At 40.7% G+C, this 11,244-nt stretch overlaps 1 protein-coding gene across 2 annotated transcripts in view; it reads right to left on the bottom strand.

Annotated features, from left to right (window-relative positions):
* Window positions 1–7,166: 7,166 nt before the first annotated feature.
* The window catches only part of LOC111329154 (uncharacterized), an 8,974-nt gene continuing 4,896 nt past the window's right edge, over window positions 7,167–11,244 (bottom strand). For both annotated transcript variants that reach the window (XM_022933762.2, XM_022933763.2), the window contains exons 2-5: window positions 10,600–11,244; window positions 9,509–10,012; window positions 8,124–8,248; window positions 7,167–7,395 (exon numbers count right to left, since the gene is read on the bottom strand). The exon at window positions 10,600–11,244 is cut by the window's right edge. In XM_022933762.2, coding sequence (XP_022789497.2) covers window positions 8,139–8,248; window positions 9,509–10,012; window positions 10,600–11,244 — 1,259 coding nt within the window. In that variant the 3' untranslated portion in view covers window positions 7,167–7,395; window positions 8,124–8,138. The remainder of the gene's footprint in view (window positions 7,396–8,123; window positions 8,249–9,508; window positions 10,013–10,599) is intronic.

Consider the following 11,244-nt stretch of genomic DNA (forward strand, 5'->3'; position numbering starts at 1 on the left):
GGTGGAGGGGCAGCTGGTGGAGGGGCGGCTGGTGGAGGGGCAGCTGTTGGAGGGGCGGCTGGTGGAGGGGCAGCTGGAGGAGGGGCAGCTGGTAAAGGGGCAGCTGGTGGTGAGGCTGGTGGAGGAGGGGGTGGAGGAGGAGCTGGTGCAGCAGGTGGTGGGGGAGCAGCTGGTAGAGGAGCTGGTGGAGGGAGGGCTGGAGGAGGGGCAGCTGGTGGAGGGGCAGCTGGTGGAGGGGCAGCTGGTGGTGGAGCTGGTAGAGGAGCTGGTGCAGCAGGTGGTGTGGGAGCAGCTGGTGGAGAAGCTGGTGGAGGAGCTGGTAGAGAAGCTGGTAGAGGAGCTAGTGGAGGGGGGGCTGGCGGAGGGAATGCTGCTGGTGGTGGAGCAGCTGGTGGAGTAGGAGGTGGTGGAGGAGCAGCAAGTTTAAAAGTAGGTGGTGGAGAAGCAGCTGGAGGAGAAGGTACTGCAGAAACAGCTGGTGGTGGAGGAGCAGGTATTAGCATAGATGCAGGTGGAGGAGTGGGAGTTAGTGAACACGTTGGTGGTGGTAAGGAGGGAGGAGGAGGGGGAAGAGAGGGAGGTGGAGGACAAGGTAAGGAAGGAGGACGAAAAGGAGGTGGAGGTGGATACTCATTTAGTTGGAAAATTGGTGGGAAAGAGGCTGGGGAAGGGAAGGGTTCTGGTGCCAGTGAAAGCAATGGTAAAGTATCTAAAGGAAAAGAAAAGGACAACAGAGAAATGGTCTTATCGGCTGTTGAATCATCTGATATAAAATCTAAAGGACACACAGCTTTATCAAATGAAGATCTGTTTCCTCAAAGTTTAGAGGTTGAAGAACTACAAGGGTCTGGTAACAGTTACACTAATGGCAAAATATTTCAAGGAAAGGAATCTGGTAATAGAGAAACTGCAACACCAATTGCAGACTTATATTCTATTAAACCTAAACAGTATATGACTCGAATTTCAGGATCAATTAAACTTAGATGAAGAGAATGTTGCTGTCTTACTCATAAAAATGTAGGGTCTTGATACCATATTTATCTAAAAACCCTTGCAACACTTGCAAAAATTAAGTTTTGTTCATGTGAATACCCCCTTTAAATACTGAGAACCATGACACAGGCTTTAGGACATATTCTAATACTGAGATAAAAGAGTCTAGAGATGGTCATAAATGGACTATTTTCCAGTCATTTAAATCTCACATTTAACTCTCACTTCTGTGACAGTCACTATAATATGTATTTCAGTCTTAAAATAACTCAGTGAGAAAATCTGCCTGACTTTGGAAGCTGACCCATCCTGTTTTCATTTTCCCATTCAATAAAGTAATATAACTCATTCACACAGCATTTACAATGTTTTTTGGTTGGAAATGACTATGGGACAGTTATTTAAGACTAGGTCTGATCCAAACCACAGTTTTATACAATGAGTGGACCTTAGGCTTTAACTATAACAGAGTTGATTTAAATACAAAAATGTCCTTCCACTACTAGCTTTTGACCCTCTTGGCATTGTTTACAAAAACAAATGTTCAGATAACAGGTCCAGCTAAACTGAGGATTGTTTAGGACACAGTTCTGTTAGACAATGGCTAAACTTTGTTTTAATGACCAGCCTAGCTTGAATGTTTTGTAGACTGGGGTATTGCCACAGGGAAACTTTATAAATTTTTTCTTTTAGATTTTAACCCTTTAATCCCCAAAATACATTAGGAAGTACTGTTATAAGTGGCAAAACACAGCTTTTATGAGCTTCGGGGGCTACAAATCTGGCCCAATCATCAGGGTTCACGGATGCACTTAATTTATTTTATTTGGAATAACACATTAATTAGTCAATGTTAAGCTGGCAGTGGTTTCTGCCAGGTGAACCCTTTGTGGAAATCATAAACTAAAAATCTGTTAAAATCATATCTATTTTACTCTTTCTGTTTGACTTGCTAACAGCTAGCTGGCACATTAGACATCAGCTCATGTGCCTTAAAATTTATGACATTCAGCTGATAGCAAAGGGCTTTTAATATGCTTACCTTGGGTGTTTGATAAACAAGGAGCTGTCATATTCTCCAACGCTTCTAAAGTACAGTTACTCTAAGAGAATGGCACTGCCAGGGTTTTATTCAACAACTTGGAGCTGAGGACAATTAGCTTCTCATTATCAAATCAATTCTATAAAAGAGACGAGGAAGAAATAACATTTTATAGTTCAAATATATAAAAGACCTATAGGTCACTACACCAAATAGTAAATATACAATTATCAACTGAACACTACTCAAATCAGCAAGCCCCTTATGTCATATTCTATTTTACTTTTTTTTTATAAAAGAACCTAAATAAAGGTTAAATTTAATGATCTTTCATATCTCTATGCCTTTGTCCAGTACTGTTTTCTCTCACTACAGTGGCTCGTTTTCAATTGCCTCTGAGTCTCATGGTTGAAAACCAAGGCATATTTTGTCCAGCAGAACTTACAAAGAAAGAACAAGACTGGAGAAAAAGACCAACTAGTTGGAATTTAACAATACCTGCAGGACATTTGCTTAACCCTATATAGTTCACAGAATGTTAAACAAATAACTTCACCATATATAAAAAAGGCAAGCTAATTAGCTAAATAAACCTGTAGCACCTAATTTTTTTGGGTGTGCAAGTTTATGGCAGTAGGTGGGGAGAATAATTAAGCTGATCTTGACAGTTAAATGATTTACCCTTTCGCTCCCAAGATCTACAAATCAATTCTCTACAAATTGTTTGTCATCCATCACTTGGTGGTTTAATATTTCCTTATTGATTTATTTCTCCATTAGAATTGAGCATACAAAAGAAATACATTTGCAGAAAGAATAAATAAATACAAAAAGAGAAGTACATAGATTAACTAATTTACCAAGCCCTGCTTGATACCTACACCTGCATAGATGTACCAGTAGAAGCTTGTGATATGTATAATAGATATTAAGGTGGTGGAGAGCATTGATAGTTATCATATGACCCATTCGGCCCTGCTTGCACAATCCCATAGAAAACCATAGTGAGTGCTGAGGTGTGGAGGGCCGCATAAATTAACCCGAGTCAGTCAGGAAAAAAAACATCTGCAACCCCAGACAAAACTATTGAGACATTTCAATGCAATTTTTAATTTCCCGCCATGCAACAGTTGTTTCCAAAAGGAACAAACTTGCCCCCCTCCCCACCCCTGGTACAATGTTGTTGAGGCTTAACAGCTCAAGCATGCATTTCTTGTGTTACCACAAACAACATTGCAATAGGGGAGGGGGGAAACAATCTTTGAATTTGCGACGATAAGCATTTTTGTCAGGGTGAGTGCAAAAAATAGGTATTTTTGTGATGTGTCTCAACAGGTTTTGTCCGAGGTTGTGGCTCTGCTGCCCTCACATCACTTTGTTGCACAAACTTAGGGAAAACAGAAGTGTGAAAAAAAGTCACGTTTTTCAAGGAACTGCGTGAAGTAAAAGTTTTAGGGCCAGATAGATAAGGTAATCCACCTTAGTGGGGTAACCCAGCTAACCAAATAATTCTCATGTTATCTTGATCTCATTTACATTATAGGTTGGGGTGACCCATCTGCCAGCTAGGGTAACCTGTCAACCAGGGTGACAATTTGCCTTGTAAATGTCTCAAGGTAGGGTAACCCACCGAGCTGGAGGAGCATTCATCACACAGAACTAAACTGTTAAAAACACCAATTTTTACATCCTCTTAGCGATGAAACCTTGGAAGCAATTTACTCACATTTTTACTTTGAACTCGACTGCATTCATATTCTATCAAACTATTAATGAAAATCTTAGGGGAAAATAAATTTTCTTCTCATAAGATGGGGTATGATAAGAATAACTGTGATGGCAAAGCAAGCCCAAAAGGGTACAGATCACCAGAAGCTGCAATGGATATACAGGGAGTGTAAAATCTTTACATTTCAGAATAATTACCCTTGTGAATTGACCAATTTCCTCTCTCATACTATTGCTTATAAGATATTAACAGGTTCAAATTGTCAAGGGTTCCCTTGCATAACCTAACACTGCATAACACAACACAAGAGGTTTTGAAGTAAATACACATGTGTGTGAGAATTAATCTTTCTTCTTTCTTGAGATATCAGCTTGTGATGCCATGCTTAAACTCCCTAACAGCAAGTGTTTGTAAACCTATTATATTTTTTGACCACAGCTAGGCAGGTTACCTCACCTACCTGGAATCCCCGCTAACTCCATGTAACAGGCCCTTAATTTCAGAATTTTTTGTGGTCATATGATTGCATGTGCCTGCCTATTTTGATTGAAATTTTCATCACTTAGAGGTCATATGGTAAAATGCTTAATGACTGGGTTTGGTTGGGCTTGTCAGGAAAAAATTTGGCTTTCGGGCGTGACCTCGACCCAAATATTTTCCAGTCCGACCCTCTCACTCAGTCAATAAGCACATAATAGAACAAACAAACAAAACAGAACTGACAATAATATAATAATAATGGGAAAAAAATTTAAATGAAAGAAAGATACTCATTCAGATTACGAAACAATTATAAATACATACACTTAGCAAAGTACATGTAACAAAGTACAAAGAACAAGAATAGTGTAAGTTACACTACTCAAAACACCAATTTTGTGAAAGATAATGGCGATTTAATCAGACAAGTATTCAATGTTGCCGATTCCTATGTATCAGTTAAACCGGTGCCGTGATTTTCTATTCAATACAATATCGGGAAAGAGTTCCATATAACCCCATACATTAATTATGCATTCCATTTCATTAAGACTAAATAGAAAGGTTCCTTTGCAACACTCTATGCGTAATTAATGTAGGGGGTTATGTGGAACTCTTGCCCAAGATCGAATGATTTAGCCGTAATAAGGCCAACAGATCAGCTTGACGATTGAATGCAAACCCATTGAAGTTAATTTGTAATTGTATCATATTCTAGACATTTAAGCTTACATTTCAAACCACCGAGGTCATTAAATAATACTTCGTAAGTTGATATTCTTCATCAGTTACTGCTGAAGACACAAGAATAGTTGTATCATATTAAAAGCACCTTAAATTTTACCTTAACGTAAGTTTGGAAGATCAAAGAACGGTGGATTGTGTATTATTACCTTTATGAACGCAGCGCCTCCATATTTTCTGAGGGTCACAGCCATCAGTGCCGTTTTACTTGAAATTGAACGGGCGAAGACACGTTTTCGGAACGAGATGGTACTAAAAGTGACATTTTCAGTCTTATGGCATTCAAAGTGAAGGAAAACCAGATGTCTTTACGCTTTGTAAAACAGAAAACATCAAGCGCACACTGCTTACCTCATTTTGTTCCCTGGAGTTTACGCCGGTCTTACGTCGCGTGATAAACGCGGGAGAGTCGCAATCTAAACGCTTGATGCAGCGGAGTGGAGAGTAATGGATTGTAAACTTATTTCCTAGGGTCCGGTCATTTATAACAGGGAAGGGGAGGGGGGATGCCTTGGTGTAAATAGGGAGGGGTCCATACCTTTTTGTGAACCTGAAAATGATGGATTGCATAAAATTTTGCAAACATTTGTAAGGTGTCGTGCCCTTTTATGCACTCCATTCTTCTTTTAAACGAACACAGTAATTAAGGAACCAAACACAAGTCAATTTCGTTAGAAAAATATTGATACAACCAACGAACTTAACAAACTATGTACATACTGTAGCAGTGTCCCCTGGTCCACTGGTGAACGAGTTTCTGCCGCTGTTTTCACAGCTGATGAAGGGCAAGTACTCTTTTTCTTCTCAAGCTTGATTAAGGTGACTCATTTCGTTTTGGTTACGATGAATATATGAGGTTCATATATTTTGAACTGCGGTTATAGATACGTATAATGCACGATCCTCGCAGTAGAGAACACTGTTTATGCAATAGCGGAAATCAGACTTGAAAAAAATCAGGCCTGTACGGGATTCGAACCACTGACCTCTGCGATACTAGTGCAGCGCTCTATCAATTGAGCGAACAAGCCAACTGGGAGCAGGCCGTTAAGTTGATTCGTAATAAATCCGTGATGATAAATCAGATACGATGAATATATGAAGTTCATATATTTTGAACTGCGGTTATAGATACGTATGATGCACGATCCTCGCAGTAGCGAACGCTATTTATGCAATATAGCGAAAATCAGACCTGAAAAAAATCAGGCCTGTACGGGATTCGAACCACTGACCTCTGCGATACTAGTGCAGCGCTCTACCAATTGAGCTAACAAGCCAACTGGGAGCAGGCCGTTAAGTTGATTCGTAATAAACCCGTGATGATAAGTCAGATACGATGAACATATGAAGTTCATATATTTTGAACTGCAGTTATAGATACGTATGATGCACGATCCTCGCAGTAGGATCAGGCCTGATTTTTTTCAGGTCTGATTTTCGCTATAAATAGCGTTCTCTACTGCGAGAATCGTGCATCATATGTATCATTTCATTTTATGTACACACTCCTAGGGGGCCACAATCTTTATGCAGTGGCAAGAACAGGGCCACTAGAAATTTTGTAGAGGAAAATGAAAATGCATTAGCCCAAGGATCGCGTCGCCCAAATATCAACTCGCCTACAGGTCAGTTTTGACTACAAGCCCGTACATCTCACCTAGGGTTGGGTCACCTGCAAGTCATTTCGCCTAAAGGTTGGTTCGCCTTCAAGTCATCTCGCTTGCAGGTTGGTTCGCGAACAAGTCAACTCTCTTACAAATCAGTTTCTCCTATAAGTTATCTTGCTAGGGGACGGTTCGCTAACAGGTCAGTTGCGCCCACGAGTCGGCTCGCCTACGGGTTGGTTCGACGAAACAGTAGAGGGAACGCTGGTGGAGGATAAAGCGGGATACGCCAAGGAAATATGGGTAGTCAAAAGAACACACCTTAACAAGTGTTATCGACAAACACAGCTTTCTCTGACGGTTTATGGGACAAATTGAGAACAGCTAATGTGCTACTGCATTAAATATAGATTTGCCAGCCATCGCCGTCATGACATGTCATGATTTTCACTAATATACGTTTTCTTTCCCGGCAACTATGATTGACACTGAATTGTCTCTTATCCACCAAAATCCATTCATATCAGTGGAAGAATGAGATTGGAGAAAGAAAGAAACCAATCGTATGTAAATCAGTGATGTCAGTTTATTTTCGACAAATTGAAATTAAAAACGTTTCTGGTAAATTATTTACTGTCTGTGTGCAGATCAGGAACATGACCACACCGCGTACATAATTAAAAAATGAACTATAGCACTTCTTAACAAAGCTTTTCTCCTTGACGATACAAAACAAAAATTCATTTTTTTCCCTGTGATTTCTTATATGATGGACTTTCCGTGTTCTTTTTTTCAACCTGAAAAAAAAAAAAGAATAATTTCATAATTTTTGACACAACACATTGATTTTCTTTGCCTACAAAGTTGATCCTCGCTCTTTTGTCCCCACGGGACATAAAGTTCTGTGAATGGGAAGGGAAAGCACCGAGTGAATCGAGAAGAGTTTTGAGGAAAATCTATGTAAGTTCACTGTCATGCATTTCACCGCCGCCTTTCTGTCTCCCTCTCTCTCGCTGTCTCTCTCTTAATAGGTTGTGCAAGGAAGTTGATATTTGCAGCTTCGATATCATGAAGTGCCAAGGAACATGAATTGTGAGCCATTTTCAACGAGTGTTGATCTAACTGGGATTAATTTCCCCGCATTCTACTCTAAAAAGGAATGAAGAGAATATACGGCAGTCGGCGGATAACAAAGAAGCGATGGAGAACGAGTATCTAACAGAACAGGACCGTCTACTGTTCGCACGAACACGAGTCACAGTAATTGCAAAATCAGTCATCTTCATTTCATCAAAAGAGATTTTTTTGAAGCAAATACAGGCCAAAATGATTAAAGGGAAAATTCTTGCTCAACGTTTCGGAGCTGTGATGACAACATTACTGATAGCAAAGTATAACAAAACGAATATTTAAGTACAATAGAGGTGACGCGTTTACTAATACGAGGCTGAACAGGTTTACCACAAAACAAACCCTTAGGCAGGAGCCAGTTTGCAAGTTCTGTTAACGTTTGAATTTTGCCTACCTGTAACGCGTTAAATTATTCTTCTGGCATTTCGGATCTTTTTATGTTACCAAAAGGTCCAAAACCTTGTGGCGTATTAGAGCGGCCTAGAGCCAGTCCGGCAACTGCTGGCCCACCAAGGTGGACTGAAATTCAATCAGATAAGCCCATGTAAACATACCGTGACATTCAATGGGGTTATAGTAATAAAGATTGCGGTAATAATAGTGACAATAATAATAATAATAATAATAATAATAATAGTGATAATAATAAGTATAATAATGATACTTTCTATATAACTGTAGAAACCTTGCGCGCTCACTGGTCGAGAACCACCGTCGATAAGGTTAGCGACGATAAAAAATAATGTAACATGCAACGTAACGCTTAGCAATCTTCGCCACGTCAGAGAAAAAATTTCTCCCGTAAAAAATAATTTCCGAATTTTACGATCAGTGTACTTTGCTTAATTTTTGGAAAAAGACTTTCTGAGGTGATAGAAAAGGAGGAGGAAAAATCTTCAGTACAAGAAAGCTGGTTCTCGGTTCGCAAGGTCAAAAGACCTCGAAAATAATAATAATAATAATAATAATTACAGTTCTTAAAACGCATTATACATGAGTCTCAATGCTTTTACATAAGATTTGAAGTACAAATATAAGATACAAATTAACTAAAAATTATAAGCAATTTTAAAAAGGTAAGTGTTGAGCCTGGTTTTAAGGGAATCTAAGGTTTCCGAATATCTTATAAAATCAGGAAGTTTGTTCCAAAGCATGGGGATTGCACACGCAAAGGATCTGTTGCCATAGGTAGAGGTTCTAGATCTTGGGACAAACAGATTAATAGACCTTGAGGAACGGAGAGAGCGGACAGGTGTATACAGAGTTAACAGATTTGCCAAGTAATCAGAAGCCAGACCATGAAGTGCTTTATAGGTGTAGAGAAGCAGCTTGAAAATAACACGATGTTCTATAGGGAGCCAGTGTATATTAATGAGGACTGGACTAATATGTTCAAAGTTTTTCGCTCGCGTAATAAGTCGGGCGGCAGAATTTTGCAGTCTTTGAAGTTTCTCCCAAAGCAAACGGCACAAAAGTTGAAACTGAGTGGGCGATAAAAACAGTTCAGGTAATAGCGTCTATTGTCATCCAGTATTTAATGGTATTTTACAGTAGAATTCAGTGCATGACACAAACTAAAACAACAACAACAGCACGAACCCGACGACTGTGATGCATTCAGCTGGAATAAAATACATCAATGTTTTTATTACAGAAAAAAAAATCAACCACAGTTGTCCATTGTCCATAACCTTAGTGATCATAGAGGGAACGTCAACAATGTTAGAAACTTTGTAGTGAAACCACGAAGAGCATCAAAAATAGAAAAAGTATACTTACAGCCAACGGGTAAAGTAGTCGCTGGTAGTGCGCCTGCCGCGGGCACAGCGGCGTAGGAAGGAATAGTGGCAACAGGGTGTGCAACTGGGGCATACACAGGAGCATGGTATGTAGCAGGCAAAGCCAGAGGTGCAAGAGCAGGCAGTGCAGCAGGCATAGCTGCAGGTAAGGCCAGTGGACCAGGACTTACGGCACCAAAAGGAACTATTTGTCGCTTTTGTTTTCCCCGCTTCTGGGCAATACTGTTTTTGACATCAAACGTTGCCAAGGCATGTCCAGGAAATCCAATGCTGGTGAATCCCGGATGGGTAATGGGATGACCGTAAGGTGCAGCATATCCCCACCCTCCATGGCCATGACCGAATCCGTGTCCAAAGCCATGTCCTCCATACCCACCATGTCCCCAGCCCCATCTTTTAATGCCTTTCACACTTGTTTTTGGTATTTTAGAGCGATAGACGGAAGTTCCAGTAACGCCACCAACTCCATGATAGCCAGCTAAACCTAGGAAAGACGAACATAACCATATCTTGCATACAGATCGCAGTAAAACTTCTCGAATAAAACAACATATGTACACGATTCTGGAATGTATGCACTAACAAAAACATAAATTGGCTGTACAATACAATACAATACAACGCTAATAATAATTCAACGCTAACGTTTCGAGCGTTAGCCCTTTGTCATTTGCTCTCACGAAGACCTAACGCTCGAAATGTGCGCTACGCATATGGTAGAAACGGTTGGTTAGTAATTATACTGATCATCATATCGGCTTTATGGCCGATGGTTAACAGCTTGGCCATTTTACGGCTACGGTCAATCCCAAATGGTACAAATGACACAATGTAGACAGGAAAACTTTTTACAACTCGCCCATTTTACAACCACGTTTTTTGGCCGTTTTACGGCTAACTAGTAACCCCACTGTGACCCTCTTAGAAGTCTATGACTAAGCTGTGGCGTCGCCAAGTAACAGAGTAGAGCGAAAGGTTTTCCGGCAGGCCAAATTTTAAACTCGTTCCAGCTGAAAACATTTGGTACTATTGACTTTTAAAACAGGTCTTAGAAAGATTTGCGTTAGTTACCTCCCATCCCACCAAATCCATATCCAAGACGATAGTTGTCACCACTGGCATAGCCATATCCAAGGTGAATAGTTTGCTTCTTCCTTTGAGTGTAATCGTCTGCCACAGGGATTTCCCCACGAGTATTGGGCTTCACGTCTCTATTCTTCTGAGGAACTTTTGATCGAGCAAACCCGAATGGGAAACCGTAACCATATCCATAACCTGGAAATCCTAGGCCATAACCGCCATAGCCGCCGGGGAAACCATATCCATAACCTGGTAGTCCATAGCCTCCATAACCAAATCCTCTATATCCAATCCCTCCATATCCTAGTCCTCCACACCCTAATCCTCCATATCCTAGTCCTCCGCATCCTCCAAAGCCTCCGAAACCATGTCCACAGCCCCCACAGTTTCCACAACCTCCAAAGCCAGGAATTCCGCAGCGTTTAGAGGCCTTTCTTTGCGCTGCTGGTTGATCTTGGCTTTTAGCGGGTGCTGGTGCTGGTTGACCAGGTTTGACAGCGGCAGCGGCAGGTTTGGCTACAGGTCCAGGTCCCCCAGCTGGTTGAACAGACAATGGCGCAGCTTCTTTTCCTGGAGACTTTCCATCATGAGCACTATCAGAAGAACCTTTTTCACCCACGTTAGATTTACAGCAGC

Source organism: Stylophora pistillata, chromosome 1 (assembly GCF_964205215.1).
Source record: "Stylophora pistillata chromosome 1, jaStyPist1.2, whole genome shotgun sequence".
Classification (NCBI taxonomy): Eukaryota; Metazoa; Cnidaria; class Anthozoa; order Scleractinia; family Pocilloporidae; genus Stylophora; species Stylophora pistillata.